Raw genomic sequence first — 23,976 nt, forward strand, 5'->3', positions numbered from 1 at the left:
CCTCTTGAGTTGCGGATGCTCAGAGACCTGCAGGGCAGGGCAGCCGACTGCGAGCGAGGAGCTGTGCCCTGTGTCCCTGCCTGTGCCCTGTGTCCCTGCCCGCTCCCTCCTGCCCAAAGGCAGGGGTGGCCCCGAGTGCCCGCAATAACCTTTCTGATTACTTGTGCTCTGTCTGGGCTTGCTGAAGAAAAAACCGGATAATTAGAGGGTAACAAGTCAGAAGAGGCAAGCAGAGTTGTGAGTAGTAAAGCAAAAAAACCCAACCCCTTGTAGATGTGGAAAAAGGCAAAGCACAGGAAGTAAAGGAGGGCTTGTTTTGTTTTAAATTGAAATGAGATTAAATTTTGCCCCAGGGAGCCAAGACAGCCAGCAGAGTTGCTGTGGAGAAGAGGAGGAATGGCTCGCTCTTCACCTGGGCAGTTGAGTTTTTGCTGAGGATGTTGGAGCTGACAGCAACCTGTGGAGGAGGCGGAGGGGCAGGCGAGCCCCGGCTGGCAGGGACAGGCTCCTGCTGCCCAGAAAATGAGTGTTCCTGGGTACCAGGATCGTGCCTTTCTGGATTTCCACTTTGCAGGGTTACCAGCGAGGTTAAGGAAAGAGCAGCGCGGCTTCCCCCGAGATGCAAGGGCTGAGCACCAAGATTTGCTGGCGGTCTGTTGGCACAGCCGACGCGCATCCTTTGGGCGAAAAGTTTGTTCTTCTGTTACTGTGAAACTGGGGCTGTGCCTGCGTCGGGGGATGCTGCTGCTCTCTCAGAGCCTCCCATAGCAGCGCTTGGCTCCAAAATCATTAATGAGAAAAGGCAATCCGACGAGGACAACCCTCCTCCGGTATAAAGGCTGGGACCTTCCAGCCCTCCACCCTTCTTCTTATGCTTTCTAACAACTGGCTGGTATTCCTAGACAGAGCAAAGAAATAGTTAAAGCATGGAGAGCAGCCCCTCGACTCCATCCACCCGGGGCGCAGGCGATGGATGGGACAGGGGCTCAGGGACCCGGGGAGGGGGGGGGGGTCCATGGGAGCAGGGGGGGTCCGGGCTGGCCGGAGCGGTGTGCATGCCGCTGGGGGCACTATTTTCTGTTTGTGTTCCTATTTCTGGGCTGGAAGAACAAACAGGGAAGTGGTTTTTCTGCAGTCTCATTGCAGCTCACAAACAGAGCACATAATTCAGCCGGTGTTGCTCAACTGTCACGGCGTCAGAGGTGACGGCGCAGGGGGACCGAGCACGGTGCATTCCTTAACGTGCGGGTGAGCGCTGGGAAGAGGTGATGACCAAATACTTTTTTTTTTTCTTTTGCTGCAACTTATGCAGGTTTCTGTGCCTGTTCCCTGTGGAAGCCAGCAGCGAGCGCAGGCACGTATGAATTTCTCTAGTTTGCTTGCCACAGTCCAGAATGGTTCATTCTTGCAAACAGCCCCTGCACAGGGTGCTGCGATGCCGTCAGGAGCTCCAAATCCCACGTGGACTTGACGTACGGAAGAGTTTGCAGGGAGCTGGGAAACGTCAGCGGATTCCCCAGAGCGTGGGGATCGTGGAGGGGGTCCGCAGAGGGTGAGGAGTTGTTTGAAGGCTGGCTGAGGCATTTTGGTTGAGCGTGCGTGGGAGCGAGCGGCTGGCCCAGGCAGTGAGGAGTGCCCAGGTGGGACAGGAGCTCAGGGTCTGGGCACATGCATCATCTCTCTGTACTGCTGCCTTTGCTTCTCCCAGGTTGCATGGGCTGGGCAAAATTGCATCTCCAAAAGGTCCTCTTCAAACCCTCCCCTGCTGGGAGGCAGGACCTGGCAGCCCGAGGCCATCATCTCAATTTTACCGCCAATCCTGCTGCTAATTTGTCCAAGGCTCTAGTGATTTACATTTGTTTAGGCTGATGGAGGGCCATCATCTTCCTTGGTTTAGCATTTATCCGCCTTTCTCAGCTTGAACAAAGGCAATGCTAAACATGTGTTAGTTTGCAAGCAATTCCGTTTTTGGGTTTCCAGGCATTAGCGCAGGGCTATGCCTGTGGATTTGAGTTGCAGACACTTCAGGGGGATGTTCATTTGTTTATAAAAGAAACCCACATCTGTTTCTGTTTGAATTTTTTAAGCAAGCATACATAGAAACCTTTCTCTTGGTTTCTGGCTCTGTAAAAGCTAGATTTTGGGCCAAGTTTGACCTAAGAGCGACCTTTTCAAAGTATTACAAATTTTTTTGGTATTTGTTTATGACTTTAATAATGATGCCATGCGGGGAATGGGTCAGTTAAAGGTGAAATTAGCTTCTAATGTAAACAAAAGATTAATTTTGGAGCAGTATTTTGTGGAGACTTTAAATTGCTTAGTAGTACACCAAGTGAATTGCTCCTGAGAGCTTGCTCCCAGTGAGGCTTGTTGGGGGCTGGAGCTGGGGCCCTGGGAGTACCAGGGATGTGGGCAATGGGTCCCCCCCCCCCGCCCTGGGTGCCGGAGGGGTGTGGGGAGCCTCCCCCAGCCACCATCAGACTTTATAACCCTGTGCTCCAGATGGGGAAATGGCCCAATTACCCTTCTTCTACAGTAAATTCCTCTGTTAAGTACCATGCTTTTTACTACTGTTTGGCTGCTCAAGAAGATGAGTCCTTCAGAAAACAGCATCTTCTTTGCACTGCCTGGAAGTTAACCATTTTCTGAAAGGGGCTGGTCGAGCCCTGTGGTTTTGGCCCCAAATTTCGCTCCCTTCAGGGACACGGTACCTTATGGGCTGTTGCGTGCCATCCCCTACCCAGGCGGTGGTTGCCTTTGAGTGCTGCTGTGTTCAGAGATGTCTGTGCTTGGCTAGAGCCAGAATTTCATTCAGAGCAATTTAATGCAATTTGGTTCAGAGGATGCTGTCTTGGATCCTGCCAAACAGCGGCAAAATGATTTACGGAATTAGGGCCACTATTTTACCTGCAATGTGAACCACTTTTGTATGTGAATATAAATTCATGCTGTTATATAGCGAGGGCCTGAAAGTGTGTTGTGTGGGTAGGTGTAGGACAGGAGCAGGGTGCAGGGACCAAGCTCACTTCAGGGGATGATCGGTGCATCTTCTCACATATATATTAGAGCCAAAACCAGTACCAGCATCCTGACATCTGTGCTACGCATTAATCATATACCTTTTTCCCTCCCTTGGAAGGAGAGTGATGTCAACGACACTGTCTTGCTGTAAAGGCAAAGATGAGAAACACTGGAAATGCCACTGCTTATCAGTAGTGTTCCTTTGCTTCAGCTCAGGTGTTTCTTTTCCCTGTTGACTTTGGCTTATTTAATCTCTGTGACTAGGAACTCCAGAATCAATAAAAGCATAGCTCCAGCTTTGTGCTCCGAAAGCCTGTTCGCCACTTCAGACCAGTAGGAACCAGTTTAAAAGGTTCAGGTAGAATTTCCACTAAAAGTAAGTAAACTGCAGTTAGAGCTATTTTCAATATCATTTTCCCCAAGCAAAATCTAATGGCTACTTGGAACAAGGCTGGTTTAATAACATGTGTTTCCCCTTGAATCACTGGGGGAAAGTATTGATATTGCCATATTCTCGAGGAATGTTTTAAATCATGTTTTGACAATGCCTTACCACAACACTGATAGTTAAAATGTTTACGATACTTTGTAGTATTATCCCTTATAATGGTGTGATAAAACATAGCACATATATTGTAAAATACAGGCATTGCAAGGGTTTTATATGCTTATGTGGAACTTTTCCTGTTGTTTGGGGGGAAATGGCATGCTCTAGCCTGCTATCCAGTCTGTGTGCTGCTAGTACCTGCTGCGACCGAACCACACATAACCAGTGTTTTATTATCATTCCCACTTATCGTTTACGGAAGCAGTAGTGTGTATGCCATGTTAACAACCTTGGACTCTTACAAAATATCTCAGAAAGTACTAGGAAGATTTCCACGAGATTAACGTTGTTTTCTGCGGGTGTATTTTAGCTCACAGCCTGTTGGATAGTTGTCTGGTCCGTGGGTAGCCCTTTCCATCCAGAGCTCCCCAAGCCCTGTCTTGGGGGCCACATTGGTCAGCCACCAGCCACATTGGTAAACTGGGGTCTTCAAAAGTTAAAATCTCTTTCTTCGTTCTTTCTTCTTTCTTTCTTCTTTCTTTCTTCTTTCTTTCTTCTTTCTTTCTTCTTTCTTCTTTCTTTCTTCTTTCTTTCTTTCTTTCTTCTTTCTTTCTTCTTTCTTTCTTCTTTCTTTCTTCTTTCTTCTTTCTTTCTTCTTTCTTTCTTCTTTCTTCCTTTCTTCTTCCTTTCTTCTTCCTTTCTTTCTTTCTTTCTTTCTTTCTTTCTTTCTTTCTTTCTTTCTTTCTTCAAAGCACCTACTGGTACAGGTACTTGACTTTCAGCTCTGAGTGCTTGGTTCTTGAGGGGTGAGTTCAGGAGAACCTGCAGATTTCAAGCGGTTCTGGGGCTTGTTCAAAGTCACAAAGCAAATCAGCAGCCAAGCTTGAAACGGCTCTCCTGTCCTCCTAAGCGGTGCGGTGGTACCCAACTGCTGTGGTTTTGTCTCTGAGAGGATGGAGAAGTCACAGCAGCTGGGCAGAAGCTGCTTGCTGACCCCCCCGGGAGCTGCGGTGCTGGCGGTGGGCTGCACGGCTGTGCCGAAGCAGGCAGAGCAGCACTGGGTGATGGGAAGCGTGCTTCAGGCTTGGCTAGCGCATGCTAGCTGTGTGACAGATATACCAGAAGTCTTAAAAGAAGTAGATACCGCCTGAGTGGGAAGATGAGTCAGAGGGTAAAACCCCGGTCTCATTGTACACGGGGGTCCTCTTCAGCTCCGGGATGCTCGGACTTCCCCCTGCAGACATACTGAGAGTGCGCGCAGTTTCCATTCTTCTGTCTGCGCGCCTCTCAAATTTGCAGCCCAGACTGGTGGTTCACGTCTTTTGTCCCGTCCAGCAGTGCCGTGGTCCGTGGTGGGGCATCCTCCGTGGTGGGGCATCCTCCGGTGACGATGCTCTTGCAGAGGGAGAGAGAGGCATTTGGTAGCAAATCCCCGCATAGGCAAATTGCCATGCAAAGCTGAGTGATGAAAGTGTACTCGCTGTACCTCCTAGGAGTGGGGAAAGCTGGTGGAGAGACACCGATACCCTTAAAGTTTTTTAAAAAAGCCCTGTGAGGATTGTTTTCTTCCTTTTGTAAGCCCCTGGGTAGTTGTCTGTCCTGAGGGTAAGTACTGGCTCGTGCTGGGATAACACGGTGTGCGGATGTTCAGAGATAGCAGTGATTTGGTGCTGAGATGAGTTTCCTAGGCATTAAGTGTAATGTTCAATTTCTTTTGTTACAGATGGAAGAAAAACGACGCAAGTACTCGATCAGCAGTGATAACTCAGACACCACTGACAGTAAGACCTTTAATTCAAGGCTTTGAACGAGATAACTAAGCAATTCACCTCCAGCAGGGAAAACGCTTGAATAATTGCTTTGCAAAGAGTGGAGGATACTGCATTTACTGGGAAGTGTCTGCACAATGAACTGTGCGCGGGGCTGGGTTTGTCAGAAATGCAGCAACAAGCTGATACCAATTTAAACACCCGGCTGTGGCTCCTCTTAACTGATGAGAGTGTCTCCCTCGTGTGAGGAGTCTGGGCGAGGGAGAGCTGTTGATTGCAAATCTGCTAACGAAGCAAACACCCTCTGTAGACAAGTTGTCCTCTCCTGTGAGCTGCAGCCTGAGACTAGTTAGCTCTTGACTGAGTTGTACTGGGGGAAAGGGAAGTTTTTACTGGAGTCAGGGTAAAACCGGAGCCGCCTTGTTCCCTTCTTGCGAGCTGAAGAGTGACGTGGGAAAAGGGATAAGGCTCAAGCCAGCAAAGCTTGCAAGCCCACGCTTGCTTTTCAACATGTACCTCACTTCATCCTCATTCAGGAAAGCACAGAAGCATGTGCTCAACAATAAACATGTGCAAGTGTGCTGAATTTTGGCTATAAATAGAGCGCTTTCCTCTCCCACTTATTCCAGGGTTTCACCCACTGCAGACATACCACAGTGCCTTAGTGTTCAGTACCCTCGAGGCACTAGTCTAATCCCTTGTCTGGGCTCCGGAGTTTCCTACTAGTTGCTCTTGGTTTCTTACGAATGTCACAGTAATTTCATCTGGGCCGTGCTGGGAATTTGCTCTCCACACTTTACAGGATCTGGCTGCTGGATATCCGAGAACGAAAGGGACTTTGCTAAAGACACTAAACTTCTGGGCCTTTTCCTAACAGGATGATGGGGAGATTACAGGGGGTTATGGAAAGGCTGATCTTGCTGGGTTTGGCTGCCGTTCCCACAGCTTTAGCCAAAAAAATTGTCAGCGTGAGCGGAGTTTGCACCACTGCTGCCGACGGGAACCTGCTGTTTGGCTGCTGGGGGGGACCCCCATTCTGCTGGAGCCCTGGGGGGGTCTGGGGGCTGAGCCGTGCCTATGGAAAGTGTTTCAGGCTCTGTCAACACTGCTGGCTTCTCGTAAAATAAAACATCTCTATCTCAGAAAGGGGTTTGTTTTGGAAGCTGTGCTCCAAACTTCCCCTCTCCTAATCCCCAGATGCTCAAAGGCTTACCAAGCCGAGCCCCGCTAGCTGGCTTCTCTGCCTTTCGGGGGTAAGGCATCTTTAATCACGGTATTAAACAACATGGCCTTATCTCTATTGGGTTTGGATATTTATGCTGCAGGTGATATCTAAGCTGTTGACAAATGCTCTCCTGCAGGATAATTGTAAACAAAGTGATGACCTTCTTTTTTATGCCTCTGCCAGGGAAGGATGGTAGTGGCATGTTATCTAAGTCTACGTACTTGTAGCACCACATTGTAGCTTGAGGAGAGGGGGCAAGGTGGAAAGTAGTGACTCGATCTCTCAGTGTAAACTGTGGATCTGCTGCTGCAATGCTTTGAGCAGCTTGCCGAATAAAGCGGCATTTCCCGGCGGCTGCAGCGTAGGGACTTCTGCTGTGGGCTTTGCCTACGCAGTCCTGTTACGTACTGAAATGATAAAAAAAATGCATATGCGTGGAGCCCACTTTAATGACACCTAGCCTGACACTGCAGTCAGAAAAACAGCTGTCCTTCGGGAATGACTGATGCCATCAGACCTGGTCTTGATTTTACAAGTATGAGAAAGGGGCTTTATCAAGTAAAAGAGTGCAAGGTGAACTAGTGCCTCTTCCCCTGCAAGCAAAATCAGGCATGTGAGATTTATCTGGGCTCATGAGGGACTCAATTGCCTGAGCTGGTGGAGGGAGGCACATTTCCCAGCGCAGTAGTCCTGCACCCGGGACAGCCCTGGTCCCTTGTGCCAGCTCGGCTCCTGGCCAGAGCCCCTCCTGAAGTCCTTGCGTGCATGGCTCCATCGTGTTTGGCAGTTGCTTGTGTGCACAGTGGTGTTTCCTCCTATTCAGCCGTCCAAGGGTAAAATCAGTGTTAAATAGGCCTATCGATAGTGAATTTGTTGCACCCTGACAAAAGCATTTTTATATAGTGGAACCTGGAGGGGTCCTGCTATGCAGAAGACCCAACTGTCATCATTATTATAAAAAGATTCCAATAATTAGTTTATTGTTTATTATTACCAAATACATACAGCTTTTTTTTTTTTTTTGAGTGATAGTAACACGTGCAGGTTGGAAATAGAGATTAATGACATAATGGTCCCAGCACATTTCAGGTGTTAGCTTCCCTTGCCTTGTGGAGGTGGTAGTGGTGATGCTGATACTGCTCCAGTCAGGATGATGAGAGTCCATTTGTAATACTCCCAGAGTAATGTAATCCCAAAGCAAATGCTGCCTTACTACTGAAAAGTGTAAAGTGCATTCACTCGATGTGTCCTGTTGCGTGAGTCCCACTAGATGCTGAACTGCACACAGGCGTGGAAATGACTAGTCCTGGCATGGGCAGAGGAGTTTTACCCAACTTGGTCAATATTTTTGACCAGGGGGTCTGAAGTCCTCGAGCAGTTCAGATGCTTGTCTTTAAGCATACTTGTTGGAAATTTTTTAGTCTTACCTCCTTAATTCATGATCCCAATAGATTCCTGATTCCAGGAATGAGCCCTGGCTCATTCCCTCTTAGAAGCTGTTCTTTCTCGTGACTTTGGATTTCTCATTTCTGATGTCTGCATTTGAAAACAGTGTTTTTAAATTTCAGAGGCCTCTGTTTCATCTATAGCAGCAGGAAAGTGATGTTCATCTATTTTGGCGAAGTACCCTGGGATGTGCACAAAAACAGTGCCATGTCAAGGTATTACTGCCTCTTAGCATTGACCCAAAGTGTTAGTTGAGGCTGTAGTAGCAAGCAGTGGGGCTGGTGACAAAGACACGGAAAAAACTTTGTCTCTTTTCCAGGTAACCTGTCTCTGTTGCCTCCTTGCAGGTCACACCACGTCCGCCTCCAGATGCTCCAAAATTCCGAATACCAAATCCACCTGGTCACGGCAGAAGGAGAAGAAGCCCTCTGAGGTAGGCGGGCTTTTAGGCTTTTGCCAAAGGAGAGCTTTTCCCCCCGGGGCCGTGCTTGCCCAGATGTGGTGGCAACCGGCGTGCCCACGGCTGGCCGTGGCCGGTGGGTGCCAGGACAGGGCATCCTCCAAGAAGCCAGAGCCCACGGTGCAGAGCCAGCCTCAGCCTCGTGCTCGGCTCTGCTGGGAGGGAGCAGGCGGAGGTACCCGGTGGGCATCTCTGATGAAGGGTGGGGGGTCCTTGTGCCCACTCCATCCCTGTTGATGGAAGTGGGGAGAGGTTGAGTTTGGTGGGATTGGGAGGTCCTGCAGCATCGGGGTGGCTACGTGCTGAGTGTTTGGGTGCCTGCCTGGATGCCCTTTCATTAATAGCACGGGTCATAGCGCTGATGCCAGGGGAGGGTGGCTTGCTGGCATGGAGGCTTCTCCCCGTGAATAAGTGGGAGGTACAGAGAGCCCTGAAATGAGAGACAGCACAGCTGAGTTGCAGATTATGTTGTGTTGGTTTCCTCCTGTCGCGGGCCTCAAGGGCATTAAGCTGAGACCCTTGGTGTCCGACCTTGCCGCAGGGTTGTCCGTCGCTCCTAGCTGGTACGGGCAGCGCTGCCCACCCCGGGGGGGACACTGCCGAGGTCGCCCCTGCCCGCTCTGCGGTGCAGGGTCTGGGACCGGGTCGGGAGGAGAGGTGTTTCCCGAGGACCGTGCTGGAAGGTACGATGCTCTGCCCCGTTTTCCCTCACGTGCCTTGGATACGTTTCCACTAGACGTGGAAACTATACTAGGCATGAGCTGCTGTTGTAGCAACTGCAGGGTTTAGCGGTGGTCATCTTCATTTCAAGAGCAGCGTGAGCGAAGCCAGAGGGACATTGTTCTCGCATTCCCTTTCCTCTGGACCGGGGTCCGGAGTCAAACGGAGCTAGGTTTAGAAGCAGGTGAAGCTGGCATGGCCGATGCTTGCTCGCAGGCTGTAAACTCCTTCCCAAGCCCCCACGTTACGCCTCGCCTGAGGCTGTGGCCCAGTAAGCGCAAACCTCTCTTAACATCCCCCCTTTGCGTCAAGCTGAGTAGAGATTTTGAGGTTTTCCTGTGGTCACTGCCTGAATTACAGCTGCACTTAGTTCTTACCGCTCTGACAGATTTACATTGATATATCTAACGTGTTGGCAGTGGACAGAAACTTAAAAAGTCCGAGTTGTTTGTGCCTTGGGTAAAGAGAGGGGCTGAAAAGCTGTTATTACCGGCTGAGGTAATTGGAAACACTCCAGTGAGCAAAGACCAGGGGTGCAGATGTCACTGGCTGCTGACAAGGCTGTCAGAAAGTTGTGCATTAGGGCTGGTAATGTCATTTTTTGCTTGTAGATGTGTCTCTTGAAATGGGCAAGGGGGTGTATTCTGTGAGCTGAATACCCCATTGAAAAATTGAAGCATTTAGGGCATCTCCTCCCTCTGGGACACCGTTACTCCCTCTCTGAAATAACTGCCCATCCCTGTGCCCAATGCGTCCATAAAGGCATCAGATTAGCTGTGTAGGTGTCTTCAGGAGTCCCGCGGAGATGCCTGGCGTTAGACCTGGTTAGATGCGCGAGGATGTGACTCATGCGTCACCAACAGCGCCATACGTGCCACCCTGTAAAATCCTCCTCCAAGAGAGCCTGTGTTGGGAGATGTCTTTCTGCATCACTGGTACAGACACACTTTTGTCTTTAATACGAATTGGCTTTATCAGCCAGCTAGGAGTTTACCTGGCTGTTAATGAAGTTACTGGGTATAAGTCCAAGTGAAAATGCTTCTGCACTTGATGAAGGATGGTCAGACCCGGATCCAAGTTTTGCTGCTCTGCAACAGCTGGAGTGAAAACTAGATCTTAGTCCACGGCACCCAGGGAGACGTCAGATGTGGGGCCTGCAGAGGCCAGGCTCATCCCTCTGCTTCATGCTCTGTTATGTCCAGAGGATGGTTCTCAGTGAAATGTAGCTCTGGAACAAATAAAGTGGAGCAAAAGCTTAACAGTGCCCAGCTTAGCAACAGTTGAGACAGAAAGTGAACCCCGGTGGCGTATCTGAACTGAAACTCCAGGGGAATTCGGGGAGGCGATGTGTAATTACTCAAGCTGGAGTTTGGCCAGGATGCTCAAGCTGACAAACCATCTTTTACAAAAGCGTGGTGGGAACGTGAGCAGATGGGAGTGGTCCAGATCTCAGCTTTACTCCCCTTACCCTGCATCTCCCCCGCGGCTGCTGGCATCCAGTTCTGCTTGAATTCAGCTGAATCCCAGCAGTCAGGAGAGTGTATCCCTGGGGTTGGACACAGGATTGTCCACACGGCAGGTCCGAGACCCGTAGCGGTGTGTGGTAATGGTTTGGAGGTCGCTCCAGTGAGCGCCGGTTTATGGATTTCCTCTACGACAGCATCTTCCAAACTTTTCCACGAGTGACCCAACTTTGCTCTTGCCCTGAGCACTGGTGAACCCGTCTGGTCCATGTGTGGGATCCACTGCCCGTCATCTGTGAAACGCTGCGGAGTTTGGCATATCCCGTGGGATTTCTCACAGGAGCCCTGGAGGATTTCAGGTGAAGACTGGGATGGGCGTCGTGTCCCGCTGGAGCAAGTACCGAGAAGTGTAAAACAAACCACACCACTGTCAAACTACTTCACATGAAATAGCGAAGTACCTTTCTCTTTGCTACCCCATTGAGGATGGAAACCACAGGAGGGTAACTGGGAGAGCATGATGAATGTCTTATCAGATGTTGAACCCCACCGGGGCAGTCTGCCCCAGACTTTTTGGGGCTGGACAAGCCTTTTCAAACAGTAACTCAAACTCCAGGTTTACACATGGCTTGTAGTTTCATCAAGAGCTGAGCTGCTGTCCAGGTGCAGAGGGTCCGGGCACGTCCCGCGGGGCGGTGATGCTGGAGGACGGGCTGGGGGGAGCGGGGGGGTTTGTGTGCGTGGGGAACCGCCGAGCTCTCCTGCCCCTCTCGAAGTCACGTCCCCGATTCTCTGCGAGCTGCCGTCCGCATTCCCCCTGACAACCCGAGCAGGAGATAAAAAAATTAAAAGCATTAGTGTTACATAGTTATTAGCCAGGTCAGGGGGTGATGTTTGTTATGAAAGACTCTGTGAGAAGGGATTAACTATACACATTAAAAACCACCCTATACAAGGCATCTGGAAAAACAAGCTTCTTAACATGGAAAAGTACTGAGCTGTTTGTAAACATCCGCGAAGGGGGCCATTGCCAGGGAGGGTGATTATATTTATCTGTGCCTGTCACGGGGCTCTTGCCTGACGTGTCCCAGGCACCAGGCCTCCGTCTGGGCTGTCTCCCTTGCAGAGGTGACAGTTGTCCTCCCCTGCCCCACGCCTGGGCAGCAGAGACCTCGGGGCAGAGCCCCGGCGCGATGCCGATGGTGCTCCGGGCACGGGCACGGCTCTCCTGCCCTGCCTTTGCCTGTAGGCAGAGGATGGACGTGGGCAGCTGCCAGCAGCTTCGTGCATCTGCAGCGATAGCGGTCTACCAATCTGGTCATTTTAATTAATCTCATTAGAGCTCGTTGTGTCTCTGAACCTGGCTTCAAACGGAGCGCGGTGGCCGGTACCCATCCCCGGGTGCCGCCGGCCGAGGAGATGCTGGTCGTGCTCCCTGCCCCAGGAGCTGGAGGGAGGGGGATGCTCGCCCGGGTCCTCCCTGTCTTGGATGGTGAATCTGCAGCGGGGAATAAGATGTGCCTGAAGTACGGATTTCTCTTTCTTTCAGTGGCGTATTGGTGCAATCCTGCCCCCGGCTATAGTGCTGCTGGGGATACGAGCGCAAGCCTCGCCGGTTAGGCTGCAGTCATCAAGCCCTCTCTCCTGTTTCTGACAGGGAACAGTTGTCAGTGTCTAAGGAGAGAATATAAGAACAAGGCAAGTGTGTAATGATAGTCGCCGGTTCTATCTGCCAGCTCCCAGCCATCAGCGGCCTGGGGACTCCCTCGGATGCTGCCTCTGAGTCACTGCCTTAGCCGGTGTGTTAGTCATTAGCTCCTGAACTATTTGGGATCCGAAACACTACCCTGCAATGAGTTACACTGCTAGAATATATTGTAGGAGAAAAAAAAAACCCCTGCTTTTTTGTGCAAACCACCTGCCTGACACCCCTCCAGCCGTCCCTTTTCTAAGCCGAAGAGCCCTGCGCGGTCTCGGCTCTCCTCTGCGGGTGCTGCTCATCTCACCGGACATCCTCATCGCCCTTCTCCTTCGGTCCAGACCTTCTGGAGACGAGGGGACCGCAGCTGCAGGCAGGGTTCAAGATGAAGGGGAAACCACAAATTTATACAATTTACATTATTTTCTGCTTGCCTTGTTTAGATACTACTTCCGTGTTTTGAAAGATGTCTTTTTATATCTCTTTACAAGGATTTAACCCTTTTAACAAACATCCTCATTGTTTCCCTTCTAAAAAGTAATTCTTAGTGCATTAGGTCTTGGTTTTTTTCCCTGCGATGGGTATGTAATGGCCCAGTGCAATGTGAATTTAGTCCCTGCGCTCTCCATGCTTGAAGAAGGGCTTTTATAAATATGGCCAAGCAAGACTGGACATGCTTTTACTGGGCTGGATGAGGAGAAAATCCATCTCTGTTGAAAGGTTTGACTGCGGTGGCTTTGTCACTTCTCCCAGGCCGGCGTGGGGATAACAGATTAATATCATTGTCTTCTGAATGCTGAGAAGGGCCAGACAAAAATGCTTCTTGTTCCTATTTTAAATTCTGTTGTTCATTGAATCTTTAACATTCAGCATTTCGAGAGGAAACAAGACTAGATAAAGAGATAGCAGGCTGGCTCCCAAATGAACACGAGAGTAAGTATTTTTTTCCCCACAGGCAGATAATATCACTGCTTACAGATACACACCAGGCATTGCTGCATTTCGGAGCCTCGCTACTGAATATTGCTGCTCATCTCGTTTCGGAAGGGGCTGGAAAAACGTGATATAACGGCAGGGAAATAGGGCTGGGGGGCCTGGAGGGGAGCTGCCTGGGCAGCCGAGGGCTGCACCCACAGAGGTACCAGCTCAAGCTGATACGAAGACAGTTTGTACAACCAAAAACTACTCCCAGGGCTCCCATTGTTCCCGTTGTTTTCTCTTTCTCTAAAAATCCTTGTGACTCATGAGCTACAGCAAACAATTTTATGCTTGAGAGAGTGAAGGGCTAATAGTGCTAGCTGGAAACGAGGAGGGAGCCCTGCAAACGAGGCAGCCGGAGACTCCCGTGCTCCCGGTGTGGATGGAGGCAGGGATTTATGGCAGGGGAGGGGTATGCAGGACACGACTGCCAGGACTGCAGTCAGGGGAGAAAAAAAAAAGTGTGTTGAACCGAAACCTAAAGAAAACCTGTTATCTCGGTGTCAAAAAGCACTCCAGCGTCCCTCGTGCGGTGTCCCGCTGCTGCCCGTCCTTCAAAGCGATGCTCGGAGCGCCAAGCCGCCTGCGCTCGCTACGGAGAGGTCGTCCGTGCGAGATCCCGCATCGCTGCTGCGGATGCGAGGGCTTCGGGGGAGGATTGCAGATTTGTTGGGTTATAGGAGGGAACAGATTCACGTGTGAGATTTCAGATGCAGGCTGTGGCCAGTCCATTCCCGCTTCTCCTGTGCACCCTCTCCCTTCCACCATGCACTTGATTTTGAACGATGGGCTTCATTTCTCTTACATTTTGCACCGGTGCTGTGCGCTGTGGAGTGCTTTGGAAAGTTGTTTTTTTTTTTGCTAAAACTTTTCCAGGGATACAGATGTTTTTGTGTATAAACAAAATTGCATCCCATCCCATCCCAGGACAGGGAGGAGGGATGGAGCTTGTCCCGCTGCCCCAAGAGCAAGGTCTAAAAGCCCCAAGGTCAGCAGGGTGCAAACGCAGGGGAAAATGCGTAACACAATTCCTACTGACTCGGAAAGCCTCGTGAGCAGGGATCCGGCCTGCTGGAGCCCATCTGTGTTTGGCTGAGCCGCCTGGTCCCTTCGGAGCCGGTTTTCACCCGCGCTGGTTGGCAGCAGGCGCCTGGAGCCGGCGGCCCCGGCTGCATACCCATGTTGGGTGATGCCGAGGCCGTGCCGCCTCGTCGGGTGCGATCGGCCGTGCCGGATCCTGCGCGGCAGTCCCGGGGCTGGCTGCTCTTTTAAAGGCTAATTAAAACCAGCGCTAGATGAGTTTTTTCTTTTCATTTTGATTTAAAGCCCCAAACAGATACAGCTTTTTGGCTCTCGCCCAGGAGGTGGTTTCGTACAAGCGGAAAGTTGTTACCGCGGGATCTGAATTTGGTGTTTTCGGGTCGGTATTTGGGGCTAAGGGAATAATTGGCAGGCTCAGAGCTACAGTGCAGTCGCTTGAAAAGCTGAGTCCTTGACGGAGCACGTAAAGTGGGAGCTGAATGGCGGTGAGATTGCAGGGTCACTTTATTAGAGGGGCTCGAGAGTGAGTCAGAGAACCTGGAAATCGATACGAGGATTGCACAGAAAGGTGGCGGAGAGGCTCGGAGAGGGGCTGGTTGGCTGCGGGGGAGAGACGGAGGAGGAATGCTGCTGCAAAGCGGCACAGCCTGCGAGTCCTTTGCTAAGGGAGGGATGGGAGCGCGGCGTTCCTGATGCCTCGCGGCATGCCCATCGCCCTTCCCGTCGCAGCGAGGCACCGTGTGCCCTGGCATCTCCTCCCAGGGGTAGATGTTTCTCTCTGAGGTTCTCCAGGCGTTGGACAAATGGATGCTGGTCCACGGGAGAGTTCCTGGAGGTGCCTTGCAGCCGTCTCAGGGTGCAGGGAGCGACGGAACGGCTGCGTCTGGCGGGTGAAGCAGCAGATCTGCGAAGCGGAGCGGCCCGATGTACGAGGTGCTGGTGGCTCCGGGAGGAGCTGAATCCAACCCCTGCCTTGCAGGTCCCTGCCGTAACCACAGGAGCATCCTTCCCACGCCAGGCTGGAGTGGAGTGAAGCATTAGGCTGTGAAAATTGGAAGATGTGTTATATTTAATCAGCTCGGGGGTTTTTTACGTTTTTTTTTAGAGGAAATCCATACAGTTTTTGCTTCACAACAGCAGATTACAGAAATAACAAAAAATATTGATGTATCGTTGGGGAATGCGATGGCTTTGGTATCCCAGTGACTTTTCACGTTCCTGCACCGCCAGGACCAGCTGTCCTGGGGAGGCAGTCAGTCCAACACCGCAAACTGGTGGGCTGAAAGGATGGGGAAATAGTAGAGATCAGTAACGCAGGCTTGCCCAGCCAGTGAGATGTGAGTGCCGAGGGTAACTTAAAGGCTTACAGACCTTGGAAACGGAGCTGACCCAGAGCGGCTGGATCCGCAGGACCAGGCTGTGGCTGGCAGTGGTGCTGGGACAGGAGGGGTGAGCTCGAGCCTGTGACTGCCCAGTAGTTCTTCGGTCCAGGGAGCAAGAACTGCCTAGAAGTTGTTTCCTACACAAAAAGATCTGGATGGGACTGTGTCAGGCAGCTTCTCCACACAGCTGGTGGTAAGCTGGAGCAGCAGGAGCTCTGTGTTGGTGACCTGAGCTGCTGCAGGGGAGGTTGGTGGGATCACACTGGGAATTAACCTGCCGCCTCGTGTATGAGCGACATGGATGTGGGCAGGGGAAGCTGGCTGGGAAGGCGAGACGAGAGGCCGATGGGTTGCTTTGGGAATGGCAGTGGAGGTGATGGAAGCTGCTGCAGTGATTGCTGCTTTCAGACAGTACTTGATGGTTTGCCGCTCCTGCCTCGTTTGGTACGCTCGTGCCGAGGAATGGTATCTTCAGGAGTATTTTTATCCATTCTTACTCTTTATCCATCACTGTGATATCCACAGACACCTGCATTTTGCATGTTATAATCTGGTGCTCTGTAGGCACTGTGGGAAGGCGGTGGTGGGTGCAGCGGGACCCGTGGCAGGGTGCGGGGGTGGTCTTGCCGTGGGTGCCCAGGGCTGGCAATGGGGAGCGAGAGGTGCAGCCCCCGGCAGGAGCTGCCAGATTCACCTTCCTGCTGCAGCTCCCGGATCATTGGGCACCTCCCTTCTTTTTGCCTTTTCCTTCTGCCCTGCCGTGAAACACTCTTCTTGGCTCATGCGTGCGGCTGTGGGATCAGCGGGGACCGAGAGACAGAGTTTCTCCCTGTGCCTTTCTTCTGCCTGGGGTGCGAGGCTGCACGAGCACGCCGACCCCGACTCCTGGTCCCTCTCGCTTGGCAGTACGAAGGCAAAAATGTCTTGGGAGTTTGCAATTTCATGTTCTTTTTTCCCCATCTTTAAAGCTGACGATAGCGAAGGGTGAGGCTGGCCCCTGCGCATCGGTGCGATGCATCTCTGAGCATTGGTGCGATGCATCTCTGAGCATCGCTGAAACCTGCCTGAGGTTCCCGAGCAAGCAGAGGTAATAAAGTGAACGTCTCGGTTTGGCCTTCCCCGTTGCCGGCAGATCGATAGGCAATAAACTGGATCCCACTGCCGGGCTGGAAGGGGAGGACAGAGCCTGGCCAGGGCTGCGGCGGTGGCGGGGGGAGTGGGGAGCGGAGCAGCCTGGCCTCGGAGACAATTTGTCAGCTCCTGCGGCCGGGGAGAAACAGTAAACACTCCTATTGAGGGAAAATTGCTTGTTTTGTGGTACCCAACTTTCTCTTCACCGCCAGGTCCTCGGTTCATCAGTGCCCAATTTATCCTTTATTTGGTTTTCATAAATAATTCAGAAGAGTTTGAGTAGAATAATTGAGTCTTTTGCCAACCCTAATCCCAGACAATTCAAAACAAAAAGACATTTAGATTACAATTTGAGCGTATTAGCTGTTGGGAGATTTCCAGACAACTGATCTGCTTTCCTTTACAATTTCTGTGCCGTTCTATCATTTCTAAAGTGTTCTGCTTTGATAGTTAATAATTTGAGCATTTCCAGTTTTTCATGAAAAGACAGAGGCATCGCTGTGATAAAGTGCGGGCGTGCGTGCTGCCTTTGGATGGGCGAGCTTATCTGTTTTCCAAGAAGGACTAAATAAATGAAGTAGCGAGATTGCAAATCCAGCCTGCGATGTGTCTTATCATCTTCAGGGAAATAGATACAATCGTGCTTATTTGGCTTAAAATTAAAACTAAGCTTCTACGCCGATGTGAGCTGAAGAGCCAGAGGGGATGAATTTGGGGAAGACTTAATGCAGGAAAACACGAGCCTGGGATCCACACCATGCAGAGGGGAGAAATTACACCGAGGGCTGATGCCGTTGCTGCGTTTTCCAACGCGGAGGCTGCGAGGTACGCGCGGCGGTTTGCCGGAGGGTTTTGCATCTGCTGAGGACGTTGCGAAGCGTTGGCGAGGCTGGTCCCGCTGGTTCGGAGCAGCGGTGAGTGGTGTGGGATGCACGGCCAGCCGCCCGTGGGATGCCGCCCGGACGCCTGAACCGCCGAAGCCATGACCGCAGCAAAAAGCTGAGAGTACTAAAGAAATTACCTAAGTAATAATTATAAGCCAAGCAAAGCATGTTTAGTTTCTGACACGAGGATCGGATGGAGCCGTTTTATTTCTTGCCCATGGACGGCAGCCCCGGGGGGGACCAGGGCTCCCCAGTGGTGCTGCCAGCTCCTGCCTGGACCGGTTGCACGAGGCGGTGCAGGCTCCTCCATCTCCCTCTTCATCGGTAGGAGGAAGGTGATGGGCCAGGCGTTGACATAAATCCGCCGTGGCTGCCCACCGCCGGTGTTAACCTCGAAGCGACGGGGCCCGTCCCCTCTCAAGCTGTCGCCCGGTGCTGACTTTGCAAAAGAAAACGGGGATTCTTGTTTGGGGTAAGGCTCTGGAAAGGGTGTCGCTGCGGTGGGTGCCAGCCCCCCGGGGGGAGGCAGACTGCTCAGGGCAGGTTAACGACACGGCTGGACTTTTCTGGGGGCCAGTTGCCCTGGAAAGGGTAGTCCCACGTCCCCTTTTGCTGGTCGTGCCCTGCGGCAGGAGCGTGATCATGCTGTGCTGCCGGCACCGTGCCGGGTAGGTTCCTGGAGGAGTTGTTTAGATTTGCATGCCATGAAATGGTGATGCCCTGCTCCTGATTGCATGTTCAGCCACGGCGTTGAAATGGGTGTCCTCGGGAGGCAGCCGAGTTGGCGGAGAGGGAGGTGGAGGGCACTTACATGTCAGCAGGGTCCGGTTTGGGGAGTTCTGTAAAGCTGTTGGGTGCCCAGCACCTTTGGAAACCATTCCTACCTGGCTTTGCCCACGAATCCCAAGGCCGAGTGTCTCCAAACCAGCGTTTTCTATAACGGTTTTGCAAATGGAGCGGCGTAGAAGTGCTGCAACGCTCCTGCCCCGGTGCAGGTGGCCGGAGCAGGGAGGTGGCACCGGCCCCCGATGCCGCCCTCGACCGCGCGTGGTCCAGGCACGGGGGAGCATCTCGTCGGCCAAATCAGAGCGGTCCGGGGTGGGGAGGCTCGCTCGGGTTTGCGTCGTCCTCGTCGGAGGTGGGCACCAGCACTGGGTAACGGAGATGTTGTTTGCCCGAGTTGTGACCCTGGCAATGGGGGGGTGTCAAGGAGGGGGTGTGTTTGTACACCGTATTTTAGAAAACAAGGTAAAGTGGGGTTACTTCGCTTGTTTTGGTGTGCAGACACACGGCACTGGAAGGACTCGGACATCTCACGTATCCCTTCTCGTGTTTGATTAACTTTTTTCTTAATTTTTTCTTTTTAATTTCTCACACTGGCAACACAGTAAAAGGTTACTGTGGCATCCATAACCGTGCATTTGCAGCACATGGAGACTTAAAGGAAGCCGATCTTTCTCAAACTGAGCCTAATTCTGACTGTAATATGTAGGCTGTTAATTATGTTTATTGAAGGATGTGCTGAGACTGTGTCTGGCCAACTCAAATCAGGTTTATATAGATGCAGTCAAAAATGTCTCCAAGCAGATGCATCAGGAGGAAAGTACCAGTAAAATTCAGAGAGGTCCCAACATAGAAAAGGTTGTTTATGTATTGTATTTAACTCTAATTGGGTTAGCAGCTGAGACTCTGAGGATTAAACAAACTGACCTAAATACTGGTCTCAGTGGTCTTAGTTAATGTCTAGTTTCCTGCATCTCTGCTGATTTGGTTTCCCAAATACTCTCCAAAGCATGTTATCTGTGTATCGAAAGTGTAAAACCATATTGTATCATTTATTGTGGTTCTGACAAAGCAATACTCATTTGGAGAATAGATTCTGTGAACAGATAAATAGCATCTGAAGAAAACACCTGATCCATCCTGGCCCCCCAGAAGGTAACACAGAAGTAGCAGGGATGCAGTGGATAGAGTGAGATGGTGTCCAGGCATGATTGCTGGCACCGTTGGTTATCATTTCAGCTAATAGCAGATGGTAGAGAGGAGAAATCATCCATTTTCATTTACAATTTATTTTTATGCTGCAAGAGGCAGGATTGCTCGAGTCATTGCTGTCAGGCAGCCCTCTGGAAGGAATACCTTATTTACCGTGAAGGATTTTTTTGGAATGAGTTTTTCATTGTGGTGTATTGGGGGAAGACTCTGCAGGGCCAGAAGTGAGATGCAGAACAAACCCATTTACTGTCTGAGGGGCTGGAGGATTGTCATAGAGGAGGGGTCCAGTGTCGATCTCACAGGAGATGTATTGGGTCAGGAAAAATCTCTGTGTGTTTGGCTGTGGATGTCTAAGCAGGCACCTAGATCACCTTTTAGTTGGATATTTTCTAGCTCTAGCGTAACCCAGCCTAGCTTTATTTTGCCTTTTGCTCCTTGGTGTGCAATCACCACTGGAGCAATCGAGCCCTGATGGGTACCTTCAGTTTTTGGCTGTCCCCGCTCGGGGCAGTGAGGTGACATGATGGGGACACAGAGTTGCTCGGGGCAGTGAGGTGGCTCTGTGTTTCCCACAGCTTCATTCATGTCAAGAACAGTATTTCTCCTAGTAAGGCTGAACGTGGAGAAGCCCCCAGTTGCTGTACGCCCCTCGGTGTTTGGAGTAGATATTTGTGTGGCTGTGTTGAAAACATTGATCCCCTAAGAGAAAGCAGCCTGTTGTTTCTTTAGTTTAATACTACTTTTTTGGTGCGTGTCTCGGCCAAGCTTGCACCCTGCGGCTGGATTTCACGTCTGCCTGGGCTGGGGCACCTCGCAGGGCTTGCAGCCGCAGGGGCTCAGACTCTCGGCGCTGCCTGGCCAAGCAGGGGAGCCCGTCCCTGCCTGCGTGACTTCTTCTCCTGCCCAAATCTCACCCTGGAGGTGACATAAAATGCCACCCTGAAGCCATACCGTTGGGGACGCAGGCACTCGCCGTGCTGTCCCTTGGGGACCGATTCCCCAGGGCACCCTCCCCGACCACGCGTGCACCCAGCCTCTGCCAGTCCCCTTCACCCTGCCTCTTGGATTTTGTTTTTTTGTTACCGGTGCAGGTTTTCCGGACGGATCTGATAACGGCCATGAAGATTCCCGACTCCTTCCAGCTGAGCCCCGACGAGTACTACGTCCTGGCCGATCCCTGGAGGCAGGAGTGGGAGAAGGGCGTCCAGGTGCCGGCGAGCGCCGAGGCCATCCCGGAGCCCGTGGTCAGGTAAGCGAGCGGGGTCCCCTCCGTGGGGTCCCCTCTGCAGGATCCCCTATGGCCGGACCCCTCCGTGGGGTCCCCTCTGCCTCGGTGGGGTGCACACCATCTCGGAGAGCGTGTAAAGGGGATGCGCGGGGACATCCCACCGCACCCTGCCGTGGGCAGCTGATTTCTGAAAGTCCCTCTTGGGTGCGCCCGGCTTTTCTCGGGCAGCGGCGAGGAGCCGTGCCAGGCAGGCCAGCTCCTTGTTTGCTCTTGGTCGGGGAATTTTAAAAAGGTCTGATAAAATCAAAGGGAGGGTAAAAAAATACCAACAGAAAACCACCCAGAACGTCAGCCTCTGCCTGGCTGGTTGATGCATCTCCGTCTAGAAGCACGTGGCTGTGCCGTTGGTATTTCATGGCAGGGGTGCAGGAGTTGGCCCTTAAATTAAAAACTTCCCTCTTTACCATGTAAGCTGTTGGTGCGTATTGGAAACGTGATGGGCATGCTGAGATTTGGGGCTTGGGAAAAGGAGCCCAGCGAATAGACAGGCATCTCCTGGATCTTGTAGAGACGATGTCTATCGGCCTAGATCGGTGTCTCATTAGCTATTTTAGAATAGGGAACTGAGTTTTAAAATAGACACTTAAACAGCTGCTCGGGCAGAAAAGAAACGGGGGAGCTGCTACCCGTTCGCCATGTGCAGGGGATTATCCCAGGGCGATGGCCGAAGCCGTGGGGGGAAAGGCTGGTGCTGCCGGTGGGTGGAAGCGGGCAGGTTGGAAAGGGACCCCAAAACTCGCAGGGTTGGACCCCAAAACTGGCAGAGTGGGGCCCGAAAACTCGCAGGGTTTGCAGGAGCTTTGCAGCTCTCGTGCTCCCTTCGTGGCGTGCGACCCTGGGCGCGCATCCTGCAAAAACACTCGCAAAAGCATCGTGCCGGCGTGGTGCTGGGGCTGCGCGTGGGAGCGGGGCGGCTGCGGGAGGACGCGTTTTGCCGAGGGATTTGGGCAAGGCACGGAGGCCGGCGGAGGCTCCGCTTGTCCCACAGCAACAGCAGCTGCTGCTGCAGCTGCCGACCCCGCTTCTGAAGTAAACTTTTGTGTACGTTCCCCTTCCTCCCCCGGGGAAAACAGAGAAAGAAATGAAACTTTAATGAGTCTGAACACATCAAAAGGGAAGTTGTAAAGGGGGCTGTTGAGTTGATTTAATCCTTGGGAAAAAAAAAAAAAACAAAACCAAAAAAAAGAGAGGGGGGAAAAAACCCCCTATGTGTGGAATATCTTTTTTTAGTTGTCTTTGATAGCTAACCGCAGTCTGGACTCACAAGCGCTCTGCTCCCCAGCTGAGGGCTCATGCCGGTGCTATTTCCAGCTGAAAAGTGATAGCTCGGCGCTGCCTGGGCTGGCGGTGCCCATGTAAAGCCAGCCTGAACAGTGGGCTGCCTGCGGGCGCTGCTTCCCGGCGTTCCGTCGGGTGAGGTTTTGCATCCCAGACCTCTGAGCCCGGGGGGCTGCCGGGGCATGGGGCAGGCTGCAGACATGCCCCTCTGCTTTTCCCTGAGCCCTTCTTTGTGGGGGTCCCGGGGCAGCTCTGCCAATGCCTGGTGCAGGTCATCCCTCCCAGGTCCCCATCCCACTCTGTCCCGCTCTGGTACCAGCCCTTTCCCAATATCTTTCACGTTTTTGGGGGCCGCTATCTTGTTTCCTCTCAGTCCTCTCTCCTCTAGACTAAGCAGATCCATTTATTTTAAGCTTCCATCAAAGGTCGTGTTTTCTGGAGTTGTGAACATTTTTGTCACCGTCTTCCAGGCTTCCCCTGGTTTTGCCCGTGTCACCACAGGGACATGCCCACGGGCTTCGGAGGGGACATTAGAGACCCCACCACAGCCTGGCACTGCCCACTCACCTTGAGCTTCGGTTTCAGTTCCCCATCAGATCCTCCTCTGAAGAATTTCCTAATTCTTGGGGTTATTTTGCTCATTCGATTATTCTCGAGCTCGGTGCTATTCCATAATCCTTGACGAATTGCCTCTTGCAATAGTTCCAGCTCTTTCTTCAATGCCTCAACACCGTTTTGAGTTCAAGCCTTGCTCTCCAAAGAGTTTGTGACTTCCCCTTCGTCGGAGTTAAACTCGGCAGACCGAGCTAGCGTACCGCGTGTCCGTGCGAGGAAGCCTGGCCCCGCAGAGGTCTCGGCACAGCCCACGGACACGGGCAAGCATCTCCTGACAGGTATCGTTGAAGCCTCGCTAAGTCAAGACGGGTCCCATTTGCTCCTCTCCTATCCACCCACCACCGAGGTCCCAGCCCACGTCGGGTGGTTCTTACCCTGTGTTATTTTCTACGTGCGTTCATATAGATGGCTTGTTTGTTTCAGTGGTTTTCCTGAGTTTTATTTTTGAAGGCAGATAATGTGTGTCGTCTTCTGGTCATCTGAAATCTGAGCCGTTCTCTGTGACCTCTCAAAGATCCTCGTTAGTGGCTCCATCACTCTCAGCTAATCCCAGGTGGATTTCTGCAGCCCCTCTGGGTTGCAACATGCCCCTCTCATCCCAGGCTGCTCCTCCCGGGCTGCTGCGGGATCGTGCTGCTTACCCACAGCCTTATCTTCCTCGGAGGTCTTTCCTCTCTTGTTGCTCCATCTGTCTGTCCTGCACCGTGTCTCATCTGCCTGAACCATCTCTCTTTGGTGGCAGGACAGCAGGCATGGCCTGAAGGGCTTTGTCCTCGGACTGAAGCCTGTTGAGGACATTTTGCCTTCGCTAGTGCGATGTGAGTGGAATGAAGAGCTCATTTTATGGCAGCGTTAATGGTTACACCTGGTTCGTGGCCATGATGCACATCCCAGGGGAACAAGGGGTGACACTGCCAGATTTTTTTTAATCAGCTCCACATGCACACCAGAAGGCAAAGCTGAGACGGGTGTGCTCCTCCCGAGCAGTTCTCCCTCCGATAGCGTCCCTGCCCTCAATGTTTTCCCACGTGGGT

At 51.9% G+C, this 23,976-nt stretch overlaps 1 protein-coding gene across 7 annotated transcripts in view; it reads left to right on the forward strand.

Annotated features, from left to right (window-relative positions):
- Positions 1 to 23,976, forward strand: part of JADE2 (jade family PHD finger 2) — an 84,237-nt gene that overhangs the window by 2,192 nt on the left and 58,069 nt on the right. For 2 of the 7 annotated variants that reach the window (XM_052771961.1, XM_052771967.1), the window contains exons 2-4: positions 5,292 to 5,349; positions 8,356 to 8,441; positions 20,853 to 21,010. In XM_052771961.1, coding sequence (XP_052627921.1) covers positions 5,292 to 5,349; positions 8,356 to 8,441; positions 20,853 to 21,010 — 302 coding nt within the window. Of the gene's footprint in view, positions 1 to 353; positions 831 to 1,117; positions 1,266 to 1,312; positions 1,553 to 5,291; positions 5,350 to 8,355; positions 8,442 to 20,852; positions 21,011 to 23,976 lie in introns of those variants that run through there. The other 5 variants (XM_052771962.1, XM_052771964.1, XM_052771963.1 and 2 more) reach the window with 5 other exon arrangements.

This window comes from Harpia harpyja, chromosome 20 (genome assembly GCF_026419915.1).
Source record: "Harpia harpyja isolate bHarHar1 chromosome 20, bHarHar1 primary haplotype, whole genome shotgun sequence".
NCBI lineage: Eukaryota > Metazoa > Chordata > Aves > Accipitriformes > Accipitridae > Harpia > Harpia harpyja.